The sequence below is a fragment of the Heterocephalus glaber genome, unplaced genomic scaffold (assembly GCF_053883595.1).
Source record: "Heterocephalus glaber isolate CG9 unplaced genomic scaffold, H.glaber_assembly_v1.0 deba00001442, whole genome shotgun sequence".
Lineage (NCBI taxonomy): Eukaryota > Metazoa > Chordata > Mammalia > Rodentia > Bathyergidae > Heterocephalus > Heterocephalus glaber.
Window position 1 is genome coordinate 54,599,753 of NW_028258296.1, and position 25,396 is coordinate 54,625,148.

At 36.8% G+C, this 25,396-nt stretch overlaps 2 protein-coding genes across 19 annotated transcripts in view; one reads left to right on the plus strand and one right to left on the minus strand.

The window, feature by feature from the left end:
• Positions 1–25,396, plus strand: part of Pde4dip (phosphodiesterase 4D interacting protein) — a 248,460-nt gene that overhangs the window by 121,664 nt on the left and 101,400 nt on the right. For all 18 annotated transcript variants that reach the window (XM_013075467.3, XM_087212735.1, XM_004853867.4 and 15 more), the window contains 4 exons: positions 13,625–13,701; positions 16,403–16,526; positions 16,708–16,883; positions 17,165–17,282. In XM_013075467.3, the coding sequence (XP_012930921.1) occupies positions 13,625–13,701; positions 16,403–16,526; positions 16,708–16,883; positions 17,165–17,282 (495 nt within the window). The remainder of the gene's footprint in view (positions 1–13,624; positions 13,702–16,402; positions 16,527–16,707; positions 16,884–17,164; positions 17,283–25,396) is intronic.
• LOC147827759 (uncharacterized) overlaps positions 1–25,396 on the minus strand; it is a 52,609-nt gene that overhangs the window by 14,935 nt on the left and 12,278 nt on the right. The window contains exon 1 of the mRNA XM_087212739.1: positions 1–25,396. This exon is cut by the window's right edge and continues 12,278 nt beyond it. The gene's annotated coding sequence lies outside the window, so the exon portion shown is untranslated.

Consider the following 25,396-nt stretch of genomic DNA (forward strand, 5'->3'; position numbering starts at 1 on the left):
CTCTTAATTATGATAGCACCCCTTTTTACTTTCAGAAGAGTCTCTCTCTCTTGATATGGATGTCAAATTGCAGTCACACTGGATTGGGAAAAGTATCCTGGAGGGGAGGAAGTTAGAAAAGAATCCTAGTGAAGGACAAGTTTGAAAAGAGGAGAGAAGGCACTACAAGTCGGGAGCAGCTCAGGCAAAGCCATAGTGGCATCCAAAGACATTCATATGATTGGTTTCTCAATCAGTAAACTCCCTCTGTTTAGAAGAAGGTCCAAAGGCTAGAGGAATCTTAGAAACTATTTCTCCATGAACTACCATTACTCAGAATTGTGGTTATCGGGAAAAATAGTTGCGGTATATTGACTGATGTCATCAGAATCCTGTGTCAGAACAGAATGCACAGCTCCAGCTGGGGGAGTGTGAGCAGGTGAAAGGGAATGGAAAAGTGGGTGAGGAAATGTGAGACTAAAGGTTGGTAAGAGATCAAATGAGAGAACTGTGCTTTTATTAATCTGTCTAGAGAAAGAAATTGGAGATTTATCTTTAAGTAAATTTTGTAATTTATTTCTGCATTTGTTCTTCCAGCCTACAACCCACAGTCAGTTGTATTCTGACCTCTTCAAGTTTGAGAGTTGCTTAGAGGCACATTTATTCTTTTTGTCCCTTAATATTGGGAAATAGATACAACCCACTGTTTTATATAAGTCTGGTGGGTGAAAGAAGCCACTATATAGGAAGCTAAATATTCTTTGCTACCTATGACCTTAATTTAGGTGATTACAAAAATTAAAATGAAAGATTTAAAAAGAATATACATTCTTATATTTTTGTGATGAAAATACCTCTTTTGACCTTCCCTTGTCAGAACTTTTAAATGTACACAAAGACAAAGAGAATAGTAGTTCCTATCCCTGAGCCATGTGTAGGGGAGCCATGTCCTCATCTTTAACAATTCCCAACCTTCTATTTTCCATTGACCTTCTAATAGTTTTTCTTCTTCTCCTGTCCTCCCTTCATTACAGCAACTCTTAGACACCACTTGACTTGACTTGGAAAGAGATAAGAATTAACTCTAACAAGTAAGGCCTTTACAGAAATATAACCACCATATTAATTATTGCCCACAAAAAGGTTAAAACTGATTCCTTAATAGCATCTAATACTCAGTCCCTACTCAGTTTTCCTTCTAAAAAGTTTGTTTTTGGATCTGGAGATTTAGTATCTCTGATATTCAAAGTAGTGTACTGGAGAAGGTTTAGGCCTTTCAGAGGAGAAGATGAGAGGTGGGAGAGGAAATCCTAAATTGTATTCAATTTACCTTGAATGAGTTTTTAGTGTACCTCTTAGAGACTATTCTCAGGTTAAAATTGAGAAGGTCTTTCAAAGGCTCCAACAGTTTTCCCCAGAGGCTGCGCATTATTCTACCCCCTTTTCAGATACTCTTCAAACACACTCTAGTCACCCTCTTTCTTCCACCTCCTGTCCATCTGCTCTTTGCTAATTTGTTCATTTGTTGGTTCACTCATTTGATACTTTGCACACACAAACATGTGCAAAGGCCTCTGAGGCCTCAGTCACCACTGCCCATCTTTGAATTGAGTTCTGGGCCAGGCACTTAGATAGGCTCAGTTGTTCTTCACTACAACCTTCAAGGTGATTTTTTAAATACCCATTTTATAAATGAGATTAAGTTCTAAGAATTTAAGTAACTTACACCCAAAAGGTCTCCCAGCTAGGAAGTGGCAACAAGGCATTTGAACCCTGGTGTATCTAACCTGAAATTCCTGTTCCAGCTTCACAAAGCCAAGGGGCAAAAGTTTAATAATCAGTACAGTTGACTAGTTTCACCACACCATCACTTGCTGTGTCCTTAAAAGAGACTATCATTTAAAAAGGTAAATAAGATGTGTAGAAATATGAAGCATTATATAGTGTGTCAATGCTGAATTATAAAAAGAATGATATTAGGAAAATTCATATTATCTGTGGCAAAAGGAATTAATTTTAACTGGGGGGAGATAAAGTGAGGCTTCACAAGGAGCATGACATTTCATGTTGAAGCTGAAGGGAGAACAATGCTGTCGCACCAAGAAAGGACAGGGCATGTCTGGGAAATCCAGTTAGACTGGATTGAATGATGGGAGATCAAGCCGGGTAGGGAGAGTGAGGTCAAATTTTGAATAGACTCTTATCATACTCAGTTGTCTAAAATTTCATGGCGGCACAGTTAAAAATTATTAAAGCCTTTTAAGAACAGGAAAGGAAATAATCAGAGCTATGCTTAATGAAAAATTTAAATGGTGGAGAGACTGAGGTTGGAGAGACCTGTTATGAGACTCTGACCTAGTGAGAAGAAAGGAGTATGTAACAGAGTGGTACTCATGGGGGCTGGAGAGGAAGGGCAAAATTAGAAAGAAACTCTTCAATACCCAGTGATAATCTGTGTTAGAGAAATCTGGAAGGAATGGGTAATCTTTTTCCTTATAGTTCAGAAATAATAATAACTACAAGGGAAAAAAAACACTGTTGGTAGAGAAAAGTTCTAGAACAATTTTTTAAATTTTTCCCATCAACTGATGAATAGATAAACCAAAAAATTTTTGAGCACAGAATCAAATGATACACGCTAGAACATGGATGAACTTTGAAAACACCACTAAATGAATGAAAGTATGATTTCACTGATATGAATATTTTGTCCACTCTACCAAATATTTATGCTTGAAATAAGCGAACAATTGAAAGGCACTTGTATGTTTGGGCTGCATAGCAATTTCTATCTTCATAGCCTATTTCCTAATCTATAGGAAATAGGACCTTCTCCATCCTACTATATTTTACTCATTAAGAATTATATGGCAACTCCAGCCATATTTCTGCTTCAATCACCTTTAGCATTTTCAATTCATACCTTGTAATTTATCCTTATCTCAACTAGGTTGTGAGCATACAAAGTATAACAAGTACATGTTAGACATCATAGTTCCAATGGAACCATTTAAATTCCTTTCAACACTAAGGGTATTAAGGATGGAGAACATAACCTTGAAGAAGTACAGTGGACTTGTTAACACTCCCTGGCTATGACTATATTTTTTCAAATTAAACTTCTCCTTCATCCATTCAGAAACTGTCTTGCAGAATATGAGTATTATGTTGCAGACAGTTGCAAACTATTGACATAGTTAACACAAGGAGTAGTAATCAGCATCCAATGATGCAAATATTGGTATATTTTGGATTGAGACTTTTCATTTTTAAAAAATTTTACTGGACCATTTTAGATATGCATAATGCTAAGATTAATCATAGGGAATTTGTGCCTGTACATGATACATCTTGAGTCTTTTTTCTTTTCTATTCCCCTTCCCTCTCTACAACCTCTCTTCCCCTCATTAACAAAAGCTTTGTTTCCATTTTTTCCTTCTATTCTTTTTTTCCTTGTCCCTTCTTTCCTTTCTTTCTCCCTCCTCCTTTGTTCCCTTTCCTATGTGAACATTTTCTTCTCATTTTCCAATATCTATCATACACTTTGGTCTACATTTATACTTTAGGTTCCTAACACCAGAGAAATGGTGTGGTATTTAAATACATGTGTCACTTGTATAAAAACAAGAACAGGGGCCAGGGATGTAGCTCAGTGGCACCGCACCTGCCACACCTGTCTGCTGCATCCATTGTTCTGTTCCTTGCTTCTGCCTTCTTCCAGATTAAGACTTTTAGAATTGTTGAGGCAAAGTCAATTCTTTTTGTTTTTCAAAAAACAATTTTCTACTAACCATGGCATCTATTGGAGAAAAATTCTGCAAATATTATTGTTAAAAGAGATCATCACATTGTGAATTGCATGAGAAGTGGAACAATTTATAGGGCTAAATCAAAGACTTGGAAGGAGTTACATAATTGGTTACGGCTGTCTGCTTTTAACTTGATCCTATGTTGAAATAAATACAAGAGTACAAATAATTTCAGTAGAGTACTGTGTTTAATATGAATTGGTGTTAAAACTCTGTTCCTGTGATATTTCCTGTAATAAAACAAGTTGAAGAATCAGTGAAAGTCTGATTAAACACAATTAATCTTTAAACTTATTGTTGGCCCTGTCTTCTAGTGCTAGATACTACTATTATAATGAAAGTTTACTGTCTACCTTAATTTTAGCTTCCTCATTGAAGATTTTCCTTTAGTTGGGTGAATACCTCTTGGGGCCATATGGAAAAAGAGGTGCTCTGGTCCCCAAGACGACTTTCTTGAGCACATATCCTTAGATATCTTGATAAAGAGTTGACAAGATTTGGTGATAAGACAAGCAAACACAGGGCTGGGGATTTAGCTCAGTGGTTCTGGAGCCTGCCTCGCAAGCGCAAGGTCCAGAGTTCAATCCCCGGTACCAAAAAAAAAAAAAAAAAGACAAGCAAACACAGTTCATTTTGGATCCACTTAAGCTATCCGTAGAATTTAACAACTTACACATGAATATTTATTTATGGAGAGTAGACAAATGTGACAAACTATGCAGTGATTTTTCTACAGAAAGAAACTGTAAAAGGCCTACACTTTCATGGTATAAATTGATTTGAACTTGGATTTCTAAATGGTAAGGTTTTGTAGCACCCATGAAATTACTTTGATCCAGTGGAATAATTGATTATAAGATTTGGGATCCAATGTGGTGGGGATTAGAACTGTAGCAGTTCAGTGTGAGACTCATAAATCTTATTGTCTATTTGAAGAGACGTAATACTAGAGCCTATAGAAGTCATCCTATTTCCTGTTTTTCCTCTTTTTTCTCCTTCCTTTTTATTTCTCTTTGCTACTTATCTGAAAAGGAAAAAACTAAAGTGAAGAGTATTCAGACAGGATGTGTATTCATATCCAAGGGGTTTGGGTATACCACTTTTAGAGTGGTATTTTTCCTTTCTATGACATAATATTAATTTAACATGTGACTACAGGTGAGACCTTCATCTATCCTAGTCAGAAAGGATAAATTGTTATTGTTATAGTCAGAAACTGCTAACATTTTTTGGATGCCAGACACTATGCATTATTTCATTTTATCTTCTTCATATCCCTTTTTTTTTTTTTTTTGGTACCAGGGATCGAACTTGGGTCCTTGTGCTTGCGCAGCAGGCAGCGAAACCACTGAGCTAAATTCCCAGCCTCTTCTTCACATCCTTTTAAGACTGATACCATTATAATCCTATTAATAGTGAGGAGATTGAGGCTGTTGACACGATCTAATTCTTTAACTTATCATATTCTACTAAACTTAGCAGTTTTTTCTGAGCTGGTCTCTCTGGCTGAAATGCTGATGGAAAAGTCGAATGAATTCTGGTTTGGTTACTGCTTTTCCCTTAGAGATTATCCTACTAGATTTCAATTTCCTTATTTTTTTAAATGAGAGACCTGGAACAGGTAAGGACTTCACATATTGGAATCTCTGGCAAAATTAATCCAAGAATTGACTTCATTTTCTCACTAGGATTTACAATGAATGGATCCTACATAATGTATATGTTTTCCATTTTTCTTCTTTTTAGATTTAAATATTTTTCCTGGTGGAGATGAGGTCTCTGACTGGCACTAGTTAGCTTGGGTGTGTTAGTTACTTTTCTCTCATTGCTGAGACAAAATACCTGATACCCAAAGTTAAAAGAGAAAGGGTTTATTTAGCTCACAGTTTATAGATATTTCAGTCCATAATTGGTTGGCTCCAAGGTAGAGTGGCACATAGCAGAAGGGTGTCGCAAAGGAGAAACAGCTCATGGTGCCCACATGGTAGCAAAAGCAACAAGGGACCTTAACAGCTGTCTTTCTGCTCCTTTTATTCAGACTACTGGGATTGGGGCTGGGTGTCAAACTAATCAGTGGACTGATTTAGTAATCACACACCCTTAATCCTAGCATCACACTCTCTTGATTCAGCCACCTCTGATAAAGCCCTGTGACCACATGAGGCTTTGGGGGAACATCTAGACACAAACCAGAAGACTGGGAATGAAGGCAGAGTGAACTATGGGTTTGAATAGCTGTGTGAAAGACATTGCTCTAGGTGTGTATTACGCATTATCTCACTTAATCCTCACAAAAATCCCCTGTGAAATAATCATTATGATCTTCCTTAAAAAGGAAGCAACCATGCAAAGCCTATGAGAAAACCTAAGTGTTGAGTGAGCAGGTAACCCACTGAGGTCACCTACCAGATAAGTGGTAAAGCCACACTTTGAACCTAATCTTTCTTGATTAAGAGTGGTTCTCTTCACTGTTTCTCAGTGTCTCCCACGTTCTCTGTTTCTATATTTGTTTTTACTGAAATACTCAAGGATTTCTCAGGCAAAAATTATACTAAGGGACTTTTCAGGGATTTTCTGTTGATCAATTTACACCTGATAAAGACTCCCTGTGTTATATTATGGTATCAAGCAGGAGTCAGAGTCATTTAAGGCTTCAGTCACTTAAAGCCTCATGTGACTTCAGACATGAGATTTTTCTTTTATCTGCTCAAGAATTTTTGACATATCTGAGATGGCTTAGCAAATATCTGGACTTTTCTGATCAGTTATCCAGGCATAATGTATAATAATAATACTTCATAATTATAGATTACATTTTCTTTAATATGACATTTAAATCATGTGTTACTCATTCTTTCTCACTTTCCAGTTAGAGAGACTTATGCAGAATTTTACCCAAGGTCAACAAGTGAAGCAGTTGGTGCTACAAATAATAAACTTAAGAATCCTCTTTCTCAGTATCATATTCTGAGCACTGAATCCACTTGAAATATTACAGTCTTATGGAAAACATACATATGCTGCCCCCAGATGATAATGTTGCCACTGTTGATGATGATTATAATAACTATGTTCTTATATAACTATGAACTAATCTATGTTCAAAACACTGTTCTAATTCCTTTATAATTTATTAATGTATTCATTTCTCCTGGCCTTCTATGGCAGGTTATGATGAAGAAGGTACAATTATACCCATGTTACAGGTACTAGATGATGATAGATGGATATCTCCACCCCTATGAAGGATCTCTAGTTTAGGGACAATTTCTCATGATGACATTTATATTCCTCTTACTACTGGGCACAGAGCTCAGGAGAGAGCAACTGCTCATTAAATCTTCTATTTCAGGGGCCAGGGATGTAGCTCAGTGGCACCGCAGCTGCCTGGCAAGCACAAGGTCACGAGTTTGATCCCTAGTACCAGAAAAAAAAATCTCCTATTTCACTGATTGTTCAGTTAGAGCAGATGTCTTGTTCTGATAGTACCAGACCATGGAATTCATTTAAAGGTCTTAGGCCTTTTCCTCACACAAAATTGAAATATGTTTTGGCATTAAGTTGTTAATTTTAGAGGGTTAGTATTGCCAGTTCCTCTCCTTTTGGTGTGAACAATGCAAGATGCTCAATTAAATTTGAATTTCAGATCAACAACAAATGATATTTTATCATAAATATGTCCCAAATATTTCAAGGAACATACTTATAGTAAACTTGTTTATTATTTATCTGAAATTCAAGTTGGACTAAACATGCTATAATTTATTTTATTTTATTATCCATTAAGTTTATTGGTACATTTCAGGTATAAAATACAGTTACATTCATCATTGGGATCTTGTACCATTACATGAATATCTTGGTTCTTATTTTTTTCCCCTTCCCCTGCCCTCCCTTCACCCCCTCCACCCTTCTCTATTTGCAAAGACCTTGTTTCCATTTTTTTCCTTTTCTCATATTTTTTCTTTTCCCTTCTTTCCTTTCCCCTACCCCTCCCACTTCCCCTGCTCCTTTAGACTTTTTCTTCCTATTACACAATATCAATTATACATTTTTTAAATTACAATATCAAGATCTAGGAGACATTACCACAGATTTTACAGAATTTAAAGGATATAGAAAGCATATTACAAAAATCTTTTTGAAATAAATTTGACAACTTCTAAGAAGTACCTTGGAAGACAAATTAATGAAACTAACCCTGGAGGAAATATAAAATTTGAATAGCAGCTATTAAAGAAAGTATATTCCTAGCTTGAAAACCTACCTATATGACAACAGCAGGATCATACGCATTTTAACTGATAAATTATATCAAACATTTAAAGCAGAAAAAAGAAGGAACACTTCTCCTCTCATTTTAGGAAATCAACATTGTGCTAATCCTAAAACAGGATAAAGAGAAGAAAAAAGTATGAACATAGATAGAAATTTCTTTAACAAAACAAACTCTTAGAAGTCAGATCTGGAAGTATGTAGAAAGTGGTTTTATTATAGGGATGACAGTGTTGGTTCAGCATTGGAAGATCCACCCCCAAAACTCATCATTTTAACAGAAGAAAGGAAAAAGCCATATGATCCTGTCACTAGTTGGAGAAAAAGTATTGGACTAAATTCTACAACTGTTCATGGTATAAGTTATCAGGAGACTAGAAGTAGAACAGAACCTTCTTAACAGATCAAAGACATGCAATTCACACTTCCAGCAAAAATGCCTTATATGAATGGAGATGATACAATGCTTTCTCCCTAAGGTGGGGAACAAGGGCAGATTTGCGTACTCTTCATCTGTCCATTAAACTTTGAAACACAGGTCTAAACCAAAATAGTCTGGCAATAAAATGACACAATTAGGATAGGATTGGTAAGGTAGAAGCAAAATCTTTATATGTGGATGAAATGATCATCTACAGAGAAAATACTAAGAAATCTCTAGGAACCCCTAGAACCTGTATTTGAATTTAGTAGGATTAGAAAACACAAGGTATATATAAAAATTCAGGTCTATGTATACTTGGTGTAAATGAAGAATTGGATATTGAAATTTAAAAGTTATGTAGGAGTACAAAGGACCTAGAAAAGTAAAAAGAAAAAGAAAAAAAGTGTTGGAAGACATTTAGTACCTAATTTTAAGACTTCCTCTAAAGCTACAGTAATCAAGGCAGTGTTGGTGTAAGGAAAGACATATAGATCATTGGAATAAAACAGAGAATCTAGAAGTAGAACCACACATATATGGTGCACTGAGTTTTGAAAGATTATTTAACATTAACATTTTATAGAATATAAACTCAATTCAAGAGCAGAGGAAAAGATAGTGTTTTCAGCAAATGGCACTAGAACACCTGCTATCCATACATAAAAAAATTAACCTCAAACCTTTATTTCCATACATAAAAATAACTTAAAAGGATCTATCAACCTAAATATGAAAGACTAAAACTATAAAACTTTGAGAAGAAATTATAAGGGAAAATGTTCATGAATTTAGGGTAGGCAAGAATTTCCTAGGATATAAAAAACATGATGTATAAAAGAAAAAAATTGATAAATGAGATTCCATCAAAATTTAGAACTTTAAATGACATCGTTAAGAAAATGAAAAGTAGTCCTTAAACAGACCATATTTATAATGCATATAACCTATGACAAGAATATATAAAGAACTCTTACAGCTCATTAATAGACAACCCAATGAAAAAGTAGACACAAGAAGATGATAAATAGCCAGTGCAGCACAAGGACAGGTGTGCAACACTAGAATCAGAAAAATACTAATCAGTACAATAACAAGAATGAATTATACACTCATTAGGGAGATGATGTTAAAAGTTTTAAAAGAACAAAAGTCAACTTAGGTGTGAACCAGTTAGAACGTTCTAATACTGCTAATGTGAATGTAAAATGATAAAACCATTTTGGAAAACAATATAGAAATTTCTTGTACTACTGTTAAGAACCAACAGTCCTGTTCTTAAGCTTTTACTTGAGAGGAATGATAACACATGTTCACAATAGATTTGTACATCCAAGTTGAGTATCCTTTATCTGAAATTCTTGGGAACAGAGTGTTTCAGATTTTCGTTTGAAATCCACTTGATCTGCAAAGAGGATAGCTACTCCTGCTTTTTTTTCCAGGTTCCTGTCACATGGAGTATTGTTTTCCACCCTTTAACTTTCAGACTATGAGTTTCTTTTTGAATTAAATGTGTTTCTTGTATGCAGCATATTGTTGGATCTTGCTTCTTGACCCATTCTGCCAATCTATTTTGATTGGTGAATTGAGACCATTAACATTGATAGTTATAACTGATATGTGTTGACTTATCCTTGTCATGACTTTTTCTTTTTGTTGGATTCTCCCCCTTTGCATTCAATTTCTTGTCCCACCCAATGGATTCATTCTGCTGGGCTTCCTGGGGTTGTGATCCTCATTGTCTTTTCCTAGGATATTGTCCAAAAGTTTTTTGATTGCTGGTTTGGTATTCATGAAATTCCTAAGGTGCTCTTTTTCATGAAAGTATCTTATTTCTCCATCCATTTTGAAAGATAATTTTGCAAGGTACATCAATCTGAATTGGAGGCTGTTTTCTTTTAGGGCTTGAAATACATCACTCCAAGGTCTTCTTGCCTTGAGGGTTTGCATTGAGGAGTCTGCTGTGATTCTGATAGGCTTTCCTTTGTATGTGATTTGTTTCTTTTCTCTCACTGCTTGTAGAACTTTGTTCTTCTGTTGGGTTTCTGGAATCTTAACAATTATATGCTGATGTGTAGATTTTTTTTTTTTATCAAAGCTAGTTGGAGTCCTATATGCCTCACTTATCTATATGTCAAGTTCTTTTCCCCTGCTTGGGACGTTTACTGCCATCACTTCTGTGAAGAGTTGTTTTTATGTCATCGGCACTCTCTCCTGTTTCTTCATTGACTCCAATCAGTCGTATGTTATTCTTCTTTGCATCATCTAGCAGCTGCTGGATTGATTTCTCATGGTCCCTTACAATTTTAAAGCAATTTTTCTTTTTGTGGTCACTAATTGCAATCTTATCTTCTATATCTGAAATTTTGTTCTCACGTTGGCTCATTTTGCTGTGTAAACTTTCAATGGAGTTTTTAATCTCCTGGAAATCTGTTTGCATCTGTTTTATGGATTCCATTTATTTACTATGTTTAGATTCCATCATGTTCCTCAGATCCTCTATTTTTTATCTGTGTCCACTCTAGACTTACTAATCATGTCTTGCACTATGGAAACAATCTCTGCTGTTATCTGAAAAATTATTTCTGATTTCATTTTTTCCAGATTCTCTTTTGTTGCCAGTTCAAGGAGTCCAGGTGGTTGAGTATCAGAGTGTTCCATCTCGTTTCCCTTTGGGGTTGCTGTAGGTGATCTGGAAGTCTGGTTTTGAGACTTGTTTAATGTGTCTTCTCATTTCGACAGGGGTGGGGATGTTGCTGGTGCCTGCACAGCTCACCTCCTCTGTGCTGGCTGGGGTGGTACCGCGGCCCGGAAGCCTCCTCTTGTGCACTGGGAGCAGCTCACCTCCTGTGTGCTGGTGGGGGTCAACATGCTGTATTTTAAATTGCTAAATCAGGTTCCCTATTTAGTGGTCATAAAATAATAACTTTAAAGGAAGTCATATAAATGAGGCCATTGAGAAACTAGAGACATTTATAGCTAAATGGATGCATATTGAGGACATACTCTTAAGTGAAATAAATAGGACACACATGTGTAAATACTGAATAGTTTCTCTGGTATGAGGAGCTTAAAGTGTAAATAATGATTAAAATGAATAATTGATAATGTGAAATAGGAAGAAAAGGTCCAAAGAAGTAGGGGAAGTGGGAGGGGTAGGGGAAAGGAAAGAAAGGAAAGGAAAAATTATGAGAAATGGAAACAAACTCTTTACAAATAGGGAAGGGTGTAGGGGGTGAAGGGAGGACAGGAAATGGGGCAAAATAAGAACCAAGATATATCATGTAAGGGTACAAGTACCCAATGATAAATGTAAATACAATAGTATACCTAAAATGTACCAATAAAAGAATCTAAGGGAAAAAAAACAGGCCATCATTTTCTTCCTAAATGCTATAATGTGACTCCTGAAGAGATTAAAATATTCTGATCTCATTTGATCCCAACCTATGTTCTATCCCAAAGCAAAAACATCTGCCATGTTATGACAGAAACTAAAATTCCTCTCATTTTGTCAACTAGAAACTCAGCAGTAATATGATCTAGAATACCTTGAATCCAGTTGCCCCTAGCTCTAAAACTCTGTAATTCTCAGTAACTCTTAAATATCTAAACCAGACTTTTACTGTTCCCAATTGTTATTCTTGCTTCTTTCACCCTGCATGAGATGAGTGATGAACTCCTTAACAATTGTTGCCTTGGACTCCAAGAAATTTAGGTATTGGTGATTTTTTTTTTCTTTTGGGGTACTGGGGATCAAACTCAGGACCTTGCGCTTGAGAGGCAGGTGGCAGAACCACTGAGCTAAGTCCCCAGCCCCAGGTATTGGTGATTTTTATACAGTGATAACTAGAATAAAATACTTCTGTCTGTTCTAGTATCCACAGTATGCCTTTCCATACTTCAGCCACTGTACCTTCAATTCTTCTGTCAACTTCTGACCAAAAGTCTTCTTTATGCTTCCTAAATTCCTAAACATTCTTTCTGTTTAGTACTTTTTAATGAAATTCATCAGGGAAGGGACTAACTCATCTTTGTACCACAATTCTAAAGTAGAGTAGAGTAACCCTAAAACCAACATTTACAGACTCCTTAGGTTCCTCCACATACCTGCTCTTCTTATTTCTGTTCCCTATTATGGTCCAGAGTATACATCACCACCTACATGCTAGCAATCTCAACATCATCTTTGCTCGTCCCTCTAATCCAACCTGAACCTCACAGTCAGCAAGCCTTATAGATCCTGCCTCTTAAATGTCTTTAAAGTTCTTTTCATTGTACCTCTTTGGCCTCACACAGTTCCCAACCCTATTTTGCTCAGTTGCTTCCTGACTCACTCATCATCACATCTGCCACAAGTTCCTTCTTCCACATAGATCTGATCATGACAATATTTTTCCTAATGCTCCCTGTTGCTCCTTGGTGTCTTGGTGCTATTGATTTCTATCTAGTCTTCTAAACTAATTGCAAACTATTTCTGTAGTGATTTCCCACTTCTCACTGTATACCAGGCCACTTAACATGCACCAGACACATTGTGTACATTTCACCAAATTTTTGTCATACTTCACTTAAGATTTTTTATTTCCTTTTTCTGTTTGTTAGAGTCTTATGACTCTGATGCCTTACCTCCATAAAAATGAAGTGGTTTCTGTATAGGTTTGCCATCAGTCCCTTCTTACCTTAATTTATGAAAGTCTAATTTCATGATAAAGGCAAAGTATTTTATAAAAATGCTCACAATAAAATTTCTTAAAATAATTCAATCTCAGGGTATTAAAAAATATAATTCCATATTCAGCATTTTTGTTTTTAGAGACCTACATTAATAAGAAAAATTGTTTTTGTATGAACTTTATTCTCTAATGTTTTAGAGAGGGAACAGGCTGGGGCAGTATTCATTATCCTGGGCCAGCAATGAACAGGTTGGAAGAATAAGTAGCTCTTGGAAAATCTTGGAGCTGCAAAGTTCTTTTGTCTTTGACTGGGTTACTGATCCATCTGAATTCCCAAGCATGTCAAGGGTTATGGAAGGGGCTGAGATGGGAGCCTGTGGATCAAGGCTCAGCTCAACTAAGAATCTGGTTCCAGGATAGAGGGTGTTTGACAGTTAATGATGATTAATGCCAATGTTTTTCAGAACATCGAGCTGAAGGTTGAAGTAGAGAGCTTGAAACGAGAACTTCAGGATAAAAAACAAAATCTGGATAAAACATGGTGAGTTGCAGTTTGAACTGTGCAGAAGAGTTTGAAAAGATGAGCTCTGTCCCTGTTCTAATGCCTGGCTCACTAATCTGAGAGCGAGAGATTTGGAATCAAATTCCTTAAACCTATCCCTGGCATTTGAATGTTGCAGCCAATTCAGGAGTTTGACAGTGGGTTTTCATGTGCTTTCTTTCCCTTGGGCTCTCTGTTACTAGGTCAGCTTGACCTTGCTGGTAAATCTACCAGACCTAAGATTATAAACTTCTTATAAAACAGTAATGAACTAACCAGGAAGCAGTGGATACTTCCACTTTTAGTTTAAAGAGACAAGTGCAAATAATCCTAATTAGAGAATATCAATCAATCTAATAACATCAAGGGATGACATGTTTGGGGAAAACGGACTTTCTCATACACCTCTGGTGAGAGTGAAAATTATGACAGTATTTTTGGTATGTGGTGCTACTATTAAAGTAAAAAGAAACATCCCCTTGATCAAATAATTCCTAAAAGGACTCTATTCCTTATAAATAAAAGGACTCTTGTGCTAGAATAAGTGTATAAAAATATTTACTGCAACAGTATTTGTAATGGTAAAAACTAAAAACAACTGTCCATCAAAAGAGCAATGGTTGAAGAACTTTCAGTAAAATCATCTTTTGAATCATCCTACACAGATATTTAAAAGAATGAGCTTCATATTATTGCCTTGGTGGAAAATCCTTGACAGGGTAAATGAGAAAAAGTGCTAAGTTCATAATGTAAGCCTCTTTGGGTAAAGACAAATAGTCCTCTTTGTGTGTACATGTATTTACTTGATTACACGAAGAAAAAAAAGAGATGCCACCAAACTCTTTAATATTGCTTATGTAAAGGAATAAGATCAGAATTGTGATAAGATTTGATTTTTTCCTTTATAAACTTTTGTATTGTTAAAATGTTTACTTTTTTATAGTTTTATCAAAATGTTTTAAATGACAAGGTATTATTAAAATTGTTACTAAAATATTTTCAGATTATATCCTGGGATCAGTGTGTATTCAATCTGATCTGGCATTCCTTCTGTCTACAGTATTTGTTGATCATTAGCAGGGCATCTAATAAGATCTGAATATTCAAACCATACTCAAGTATACAAATATTCTGGCATCATTAAATATTAAAAGGATAAGTGAGCTAATAGACTTTAGAAAAAGTTTTAACAATTGAGTAATACATTTTGAGATTTTTGTAATGCCTTTAAAAATTTTGTGCTTGCTTTGGCAGCACATATACTAAAAATTTTATATCATCTCAATTTTGATGTAGGTGGCATAGTCTTATTTTGAAAAATGAGAAAACTAAGAGACAATGAGTTGACATCATCTCAAATTAGAGGTAGAACCCTCATCTTTTGGCTCCAAGTTCAAGAGTCTTCTGACTTTACAACAGCTGTTACCTGTTAAATAAGGTGTTCTTGGGCTGGGGATTTAGCTCAGTGGTTCTACTACCTGCCTCGAAAGCGCAAGGACCCGAATTTGATCTCCAGTACCAAAAAAAAAAAAAGATGTTCTTGGCTGAGTTCCTTGGCAAATGTATAGCTTCCAATCTCTAGAGATTATAGTCAGTGGTAGTCTGTTGTATTTATCAAGGAGTATGGAGTCAAAGTAAAAGTTAATAACTCCTGAAATAGCTTATTTCAGGGTTTTGGGTTATACTCTTGAGTTTTGTCCATTAATCAAGATCTTTATATATCCCAAAGACTATATAAAGATGAGCAAAATCAAGACAAGTACATCCTCTGGGAGGTTGCTGAATAGTGTCCACTATCAATCAAGGAATTTTGCAATCTTTAGGAAAGCCCAAAATATTAAAGTATCTCTGGGCTGAGTACATTATGAACTGATAAAGGTTCAATATTGTTTGCTGCCTTGAGAACAAGAATATGGTTCATGGTTCTCAACAAATGGTTTAAAACAGGAATAAAATTTAACTGGATTTAAGATGACTCAGCACCTGATACTGCCCCCAAATTTCTAATCCTCTGACATCCAATGGCAGTTGTTGTTTGCTATAAATAAACTAGTGATACCTTACCCACTTCATGTTAGCGCCTGGACATTCATTCCTAGGGATATCAGAGAAGCAAAGCTTAGCCAAAACCAAGTTTCCTTGGATTAAAGGTCTGATCTCTGCATGGGACTATGGAAAACTGGCTAGGACTCTAGACAGGTAGCCCAGATTAAGGACAAGTCTACAGTGCATTCACGTCTATAAAGGAGGAGGGCATTTCTGTGGCTGTCCAAATGGATATCCTGTCCGAGCAAGCTAAATAGAAGGAACATTTCAAACTCAAACAGCAAGAAAGAGGGCTAGCAAAACTCTCTAGGAAAGAATAAATGGGATAATCCAGGGACAGAAGATCATAAACATGGGTGCTAACTACCTGCCTAACAAACAAAAAGTTCTTCCTCTTGAAGCCATAGCAATAATGAAGTCTTTAGGAAGTCAGGCATATCCTGCCTGACAAGCAACAACAGTAACAACAAACAATTAAGAGTTCCTAAAAGATCCCCTCAAAAGGTTGATCAAAACAGTTCCCCAGATAGCTGAAAAAGAAAACTACTTCATTTTCTTCTTCTCAGTGTGACTCTGAATTGCTGGAAAAACCTCAATGAATTCACTAACAAATTTAGGTATCTGGCTCTGACTGGTTAATTCTCTGTGGCTTTAGGTCTGATGTGGAGAATCTCAACAGCCAGAATGAAGCCGAGCTCCGACGCCAGTTTGAGGAGCGACAGCAAGAGACAGAGCATGTTTATGAGCTCTTGGAGAATAAAATCCAGCTCCTGCAGGAGGTAAGTAGGAATGCCGAAGGTCCATGATTAGAGCTTCTCTTTTACCTCTTACCCTACTGTCCTGCCTTTTGGCTTTCACCTTTTCTGTCTCTATCTGCGTTCCCAAACTATCAAGTGTCCCTGTGTCAGAGCTCTTCACCTAGGTGACTTTGCAGCCTCTCATGTTCTGTTCTTTTTGAAGGAATCCAGACTAGCCAAGAATGAAGCTGCACGGATGGCAGCTCTGGTGGAAGCAGAGAAAGAGTGTAACCTGGAGCTGTCAGAGAAGCTGAGGGGAGTCACTAAAGACTGTGAAGATGTACGAGGAGACCAGGTCGAGCCAAAACAATACATGGAGGCCTTGGTCCAGAGAGACAAGTAGGTGCCTTTGGTATTCTTTGTGTTGTCTTTTGCCTGTTCTCACAGCTATGAGAAGATACAGCAGTTACACTGCTCCCTTTTAAGAACTGATCACAGAACCTCACCATTTCCAAGACTTTACAGCCCCATAACCAAAGATTTTTTTAAAAGTTGAGTTGTCAATGCTATCCCTATGAAAATTCACTTCTTGGTAGTCAGGAACCTAAGTAGGAATCACTATAACATTGAAGTGGTCCAATGGTGGTTAACAATGGATTTGTTACTTTTCTTTGCTGCAGGAGAATTGAAGAACTGAATCAGAGCTTGGCCGCCCAGGAGAGGCTTGTAGAACAACTCTCTCAAGAGAAACAGCAACTGCTACATCTGCAGGAGGAGCTAGCTATCATAGAAGTACAGGTAAGGTTTGGTTGGTATATTCTAGGGCTTGCTTCATGCCTTCATGAGCTCAACTTATTATCTGTTGCTGTGTAACAAATTTCTACAAACTTACCAGTTTAAATACCATATATTATTTCAGTTTTTGTGGGTCAGAAGCCTAGACATGGTTCAGCTAGGTTTTCTGTTCAGGGTTTCATAAATCTGAAATTGAGATGTGGACTGGGTTTTCTCCTCTCAAAGTGCACACAGGGAAGGATATGCCTCTAAATTCCCTCAGGTTGTTGGCGGAATTTATTTCTGGGTGATTGCAGATGTTATGGGGATTGTTATTTCACAATTAGTAGTGAAGAGACTGTAGCTTCTCTAACTTTTAGGCCTTCTTTTTAGGGTTCACCTGATCAGGCCAACTCATTAGGAACCTTAATTACATCTACAAATCTCACATTTGTCATATAACATAGCAAAATTATTCAGACATTCCATCACTTTGGCCATATTCTATTGGTTAGAAGCAAGTTACAGATCTTGCTGAAATTCAAGGTGTGGTGATTGCACAAAGGTGTGGATACTGGGGGAGAATTATGGGGACCATCTTAGAATTTTTTTCAACCACACTAAGTGATTCATAACTATATATAACACAGAATGTGGTTTTAATATTGAGAGAGAACCCTCACTGTGGTGAAAATAATTGCATTGATTTTTCATCTATATTGTTGCTCTTGGGAGTTACCCCACTGTCTTGATTACTTTTCTCATTGCTTAGACAAAGTACCTGACACATAAAGTTAAAAGAGGAAAGGTTTATTTGGCTCATGGTTTGTCAGGGTGGTATGGCAGAGTGCCAATGCAGAGGAGAAACAGTTCATGGCAGGCAGAAGGCAGGCCAACAAGCTACAAGTGAGAAGCAGCAAACATAGGAGCTCTTTCTGTCCCTTGCATTTTATCCAGGCTACCCGCCCTTAGGGCAGGGGCACTCTTATCCTTAATCCTAGCCTCACACTGTGAATCAATCCCAGCTTTGAGTCCTTGATCTCAGTAGCACACACCCTAGATTCAGCCACCTCCGAAAAGCCCCATCAGGCTGCATGAGACTTTGAGGGGACATCCCACAGAGAAGCCCCTTATAATTTATAGAAATATACTTTGTAAATGAACTCTAAAATATATCTGTGCTCAAGCAACACAATTTCCAGGTATTCTTAAATTCTTAAACTGACCATAGGCCAATTATAAAACAAACCAGGTAGTTTAATATATTGGTTCACATATACAAAGGCTGGAGTCTAGATAACAACTGTTTCTATGTCATGGCACATATAGCAAATGATAATACCTGTGAGATATGGAGGTGAATAGGAAGCTCTCACTTGAAGGTAGCCAGTCTAGTGCTTAGGTCCCAGTGAGTTTAGACAAATCATGGTCTTGGCCACATTTATTAATATTTTAGGCTATAGATGTTTGTGCATATAGTTTAATACATATGAATAAAAATTAAAGTTTATAGGCTTTTCCAAGACACATGATGAGTTACATGAAAGTTTCTTAAGGGACTTAAAAAAGCTTTATAATACATTTTCATTAGAAAAAAAGACTTGGAATAAGAATTTGATTTCTATTCTGATTACTTAGCTGTGTGACCATGGATATGACATTGTCCATTTCCATATGTGTAAATTGGGAAGATTAGTCCGAATAATCTCTAAAGACTATGATGCTAACATTCTGTCAAAAGGACTTCAGAAAAACTCGGAAAAATTATACAGTCCCTAAGGTACATGTTTTGAAAGAATACTCATGTGTAAATATATATTCTGTGTTTATGTAAATATACTTATTGTCATCATTATCTTTGGTAAGCAATGAAGTGGGTTAGGTAGTTCAGTAGTGAGAGGAGTTGGTTTGGCACTGTTTTAAGAACAGATTTAAAGAACAGAAAGATTATAATTTCAAAGAGACTAAATTATATTTTAGTTTTCAGGAATACTTAGAATAGGGTAAGTACAGCTTGTATGACTATCAGGCATAGAAAAAGACACATAAATTGTAGAAACATAAATTGTATTAATTGATATGCTTTTTAAATGTTGTCTGGCATCTATAAACTGTATTGTTGTGATTACTCTTTACTTTAGACTCATGGTCATGTTGTGCTTTAATTCTCTAAGACAGTATTTCCCAATCTTCTTCACAGAAAGTTCAATTTTCATAGAAAATGATTATACATGTATGGTATACTGAAGTAAGTGACTGAGGCTGCTTATGGTACGAGGTGATTGCCCATCACTACCTCAGAGCCTTTACCCTGAGAGTGAGGGCTTGGCATCTCTGTGCAATGGAGCACATTGTGCTAGAACACCTAGGCTGAAAGTTTACTACAAAGGGTTTCTGAAAGTAGGTCTTTTAGGTGGGGAGGACAGAAAAGAATCCCACAGTTCATTTCCTAGTGTTTTGAGTCTATGGCTTATGAGGAAAAAAAAATCAAGACTGTCAGTGCATGTAGGACTATTAAGCCCAAAATGACCTGAACAGACAATAGAGCCTCTTACCAAGCATCTAGATAACCCAGTGAAATTTCTCCCAAAGTGAGTTCAGATTCCAAAGGAAAGTATATGGGTTTAGTTGCCAAGTTTCTATTTTATATTTATTCTGCAGTCCAGAGAGAATGACATATTGAAGTGATTCTATATCTTGGGAACTTTCAGCTGAAGTAGTTCATAATTGACTTAAGTACAAGTTCAGAGAAGAAATCTTGGTCTTTCCATAACTGATTCAACTGTGAAGTTCCCTGACTTTTAACTAGGGAACCAGAATGACATGAAAGAATAAGCTTAAGTTTTGGAATTTGAATCCAAGATTTGCTATGTTTTAGATGTACAGCACTGGACTCCTCTTATGTACAGGGATAAAATATTTTATGTTCAGCTGTATAAAATGGATTGGAAATACTTTATATGAAATGCTTTGCATATTGCTCAAAATGTGATAACTACTATTATCATCCATATTAGTAATTTGAAAGAGAAGGCTATTCTTCAAAAGAGTAGCAGATATATAGTCAATGAACCCCGTTTTCCAAATGTCATTCACATAACCATCTTTGTCTTTCAAAAGATAAAGATAAAATTAATAAACATAACAGCTGTTTATTAGTGAGATTAATAGCTACAAATGTCCCTCTAGACCTGTTAGTCTTGTCCTAGAAAAACTATTTTATGAGCAAAGACCAAACTGAAAATTGCCAGTTTGTGTTACTGCTCCCCAGGAGGACCACAAATGTGAATGGTCTCAGGCAAACTGGCCAAAATAGCTATTACATTCACTTCCTAGACAAAAAGAAATATTGCAGCACTTTCTATAACATCTTAGGATCATTTAGCTCTATTCAGATGGCTCAGATTATAAAACCGAATGACGAGATTTGTTAAATGTATAATTTAAATCTTATAATTTAAAATACTTACCAATGGGTATCCAATTTTTCTGTAGTACTAAGAGCAGCACATACTGTCACAGCCAGAGAGGAGCCACCTCTTACTGCAGGAGCCACACCCTTGTGATGTGGAAGGCAGAAGTTTCATTTCTCAGCTCTCAGCCTGTCTTAGAACACCACAGTTGAGACTTAGAAGAAAGGGGTGCAGGGCCGGGGATGTAGCTCAGTGGTTTCACCGCCTGCCTTGAAAGTGGAAGGTCCAAGTTCGATCCCCGGTTCCAAAAAAAAAAAAGTGGAAATATTCTTTGCCGGGGATTTAGCTCAGTGGTTCCAACACCTGCCTCGCAAGCGCAAGGGTTCGATCCCTGGTACCAAAAAAAAAAAAAAAAAAAAGAAAGAAAGGAGTGCTTACAGATCTTCCACTTCTAGGTTTGAATAATCCAAGTGAAGAATACTCAAGTTACCCTCCTTCCCACTGATAGCATTTCTCATGAGACCCCAGTATGAAAGTCTGGGTTGGGTACAATCTTGGCGTATAGGAAGTTTCACTTCAGAGCCTTCATTCCTTCAAATAAGACAGACACATTTGATAAAGATTATTTATTTAATTGATTTTCTATTTTTTCCATTATAACAAAACATACTACAGCATCCATTATAGTGGTAGTGTACTTGCATGGTATTTATGAATTTCTATTATGAGATGTGATAAAAATACAGGTAATTTAAATTTTAAAAAATTTATTATAATAAAAGATACATTGCCATTCATTCTTCTCAAAATACTCCCCCTCTCTTTAAACATGCTTATCCTATCACTCTTACTACTTTCTGAAGCAGTTCTGGAAGTCCTCTTTTGTGACTGACTTTATGAGGTGTGGTCAAGGTTATGCTGTTGCTGAGTGCCGTCCAACAGAAAGGCAGGCCTGAAAAAACATTACAGTGTGTCCTTATCCAGCTTACAGAATCTGGCACCATGTGACTTCTGGATCTTCCCCCAGGCCAAAATGATCATGAAAGGTAGATGTTCTGAATTGACTCAGGATGTTGAAGCAGGAACCACAGCATAACTAAAGACACTCATGAAAGAAGACTTCCAGAACTGCTTCAGAAAGTGGCAAAAACAATGGGATAAATGTGTACAAAGTGAAGGGGGTCGTTAAAGGAAATGAGTCTTTTGCTGTAATAAATTTCTAAAAATTTAAGCATGCATCATATTTTTATCATTCTTTGTATATAATTAATTTCATATAAAAACAAAATGCCATAAACTTGACATGCCATGAATTGCCATCACTCCAGGTTGCTGCTAGTCCTTGGTGTCCATTCAAGTCAGTATGTTGCTGTGATCAGGGTGCTCAGAAGTTTTCTGATGCAGCTCTTAACACTGCAGCAACTTGTCAGTCTCTTTGCACCTAGGGAGTCAAGAAAGCTTATAGATAGGCTGGGCGTGCTGGCACATGTTCATAATGCCAACACTCTTGGAGGCTGAGGCAGGAGCATCATTGTGAGTTTGAAGCCAGCCTAGGCTACCTAGTGAGTTCAGTGACAGCCTGAACTACATAGCAAAACCAAAAACAATTTTTAAAAGGTTAATCAAATTACAAAATGTGTTTCTTTTTCTCAGTGAAGGTGTCCATGGAGTTGCAGGGAAAAGCCAGCAGTTGTTCCAATTATCAGTCTTATTACTTTCTACAGAATAGTGGAAACTTCATTTCAAAGCTTTTACATGAAACCAAACCTAGCAGGTGTGAAAGCAGGGGAAATGATGTACTTGCAAAGAAAAATCTGGAGGAATTCTTGCATTGTGTCTTTCCTTTTTTGCCTCTCTGTATTTTCTCTTCAATATAAGATAAGCAAATTTTATCAACATGTAATTTTACTGTAGTTGGCTTAAAATTGACAGGGCAACAGAATTAGGGTGGGAAACATTAATGAAACAGAACCCTCCCACTCACAAATCAGCAGACATTCAGTTGCATTATGTCTTATTTGGAATGTAATGTAAATAACATTGCATGTAGTGGGGCATATTTCCTAAAATAGCAAACATTCCACTGTTACCATGGAGACAGCTGAAGTGAAGGTTAAGGCAAGAATGTGCTCTAAACACTCAAGGCAGAGACTGAAAACCTTGAAGGGATTTATTAGCTCAGGCAGCTCAGACATTTTATGTAAGGAAAACATTCTTAGAGCAGCTTTTAGTCTTCTTAACCTGATAAATGTTGAAGCTGGAGACTCATTTATAAATTCTCATCCAACATTACTATTTGATGAGAATAGCCTTATCAGCTAAGACATTCATAGCTTTGATCATTTTGAGCTACAAAGGAGAAGAAAAATTAAAGAGCTTATTTACAGCTTCATCCTATTTAGTGAGCACTTACAATGCCTAAGGTATTGTTAGCTGAAAGAATAGGAACATAAAGATATGTTTGTCAGCTTTCATTGCTGTGACCAAATATCTGAGGAAAATGATTCAAAGGAGGAAAGGTTAATTTTGCCACATGGTTTCAGACATTTTTGGCCATGGTTGGCTGATTCCATTGCTGTGGTACCTCATGGTAGAGTCACGAGTATGATGTGTTTTCAGACCTTTCTTCAGATTAAGATCTTTTTGTAGAGTTAACACAAGGTGTTATGGTTTAGATGTGGTTTGAATATATCCCACCAAGGGTTCACGTGTTGGATTCTTGGTCCCTACCTAGCGCACAGGGCTGGAAGGTGGTAGAAACTTTAAGAGGTGGGGAAGTTCTTAGGTCATTGGGGAAACTTCCCATGAAGGGATTCCCTAAGGTAGCTTTCATGGGACCCCTGAGCTCTCACCAGAGCAAGTTGTTATAAGAGTGAGCTTGACTTCTAAATCACTGGTTCCCCAACCTTTTGGCACTAGAAATAGGTTTCTTGGAAGACAAGTTTTCCATGCATCAGGGAAGAGGGGATGGTTTAGGATGATTTAAGCACATTACAGTTATTGTGCACTTTATATTATTACACTGGAGTACATAATGAAACAACTCACCATAATGCAGAATCAGTGGGAGCCCTGAGCTTGTTTTCCTGCAACTGCGTGGTCCCATCATGAGACCATGACAAGGGACAGTGACACGTGAAATGTGTTGGTTTTGTCTGGTCTACTCCATAATCTCATTTTGGTTGCTAATACTGCAGAAAACACTGCTTCACAAAGATAGGATGTTGGCAGTGGAAGCAGGCTTTTCAGTGCATTTGTGGCAATGTGTTCTTCCTTAATTATAATCCAGAATGTATGGTGATTTGGAGGGTCACAGTCATTTGTGATCTCAAGCAGTTGATCATCTTCTAGTACAAAGTTCATTCACCTGGTTTATTCACAGATGGGCTGCATATTCATTCCTTCCCAGTTCAGGGGTCATTTGTGGTTGGGAAGTAATGCTCAAACTCTTTGGAAAGCTGAGATAGGTGATCATGCACTAGCTAGGAGAATGGTAGAACTTGCTCATTTCCTTTAAAAATCAGGAAATGTTTAAAACATATAAAATATCCCAAAAGTTCACTCATCACATCTATAATTCTATTTGGCTTTGAATGGAACCATCTTTTCTGCTGACTTGAAAACAGTTGTTGTTCTCCCCTGAAGTGACATATTGAGTTCACTGAACAGGTTGAATATTGAGCAGGTTGAATATGTCACACAAGTATACAAGTCTTGCAATCCATGCTTACCACTGGTATGTGCTGCCACTGTGTTTCTAAAGAAATCTCTGGAGCAGCTCTTATAACTCAAAAACTCTGGAGATATATTATGTACATGTACCAACACCCCACAATAAGTGTAATTATTATGTACTGAAAACATGTGCTAATAAAAAAAATAAAACTAAAAAAACCCCCCTGGTCAGTGCTGTACCTTTAGAAAGTCATCTCACTTCTGTATATAAAAGACGTGTGCTCTGTGTCTATCTCCCCACAAACCTATGCAAACAGATATGAGTTAAGGGCACATACTTTAATATGGTTAATTTTGATCAATCTTGCAAAACTAAGTTCAGGAGACATTTTTCAGCTAGCCAGCATTTCTCTATGGATAACACAATGTGAAGACTCACACTGAGAAGTGACCTCTTTGACCCGAGTATTGAAACCAGGAAGGTGTCCAGTCATGACAGCTGCTAGGTCAGTGCATATACCAATACAAAATGATCAATTCAGTTTTCCTAATATGTAATCATTTAAAGACTTGAATAATTCTGCAGCTATGGTGATGGTTGGCAACAAAAGTGCATGTAATATATCCCCATGCACATCCTCCAGAAAAATATATTATACAAAAACAAGCATTGTTGCTACATCAGTGGACTCATCAACTGTGGATTGCATACCACTGTAACTTATTAATCCTAACAATTGTGCCTCAATATCCTCTGCTATTCATCAATTCGTCTAGTTATGGTGCTGAAAGAGGAACACATGTCACCTTTTGAAATGCAACCTCTCCTAAAAGTTCACAACAAACGTCTTTAGCAACAGGTAGGGTCAACTCTTCACCAACAAGGGCTTCTTAGCTTTAGTAATGTGGTTAGCTATTAAAAATGATGTCCTCAGTGCAGACACATTTGATGACGTGGTGGCCTTTTGCTTGTTCTTTGTGTTCATTTTTTTTCTTTTGAAAAACTACAAAGGCATGTCTTGTAATACAAGGTGCTTGGTCTTCATGCTG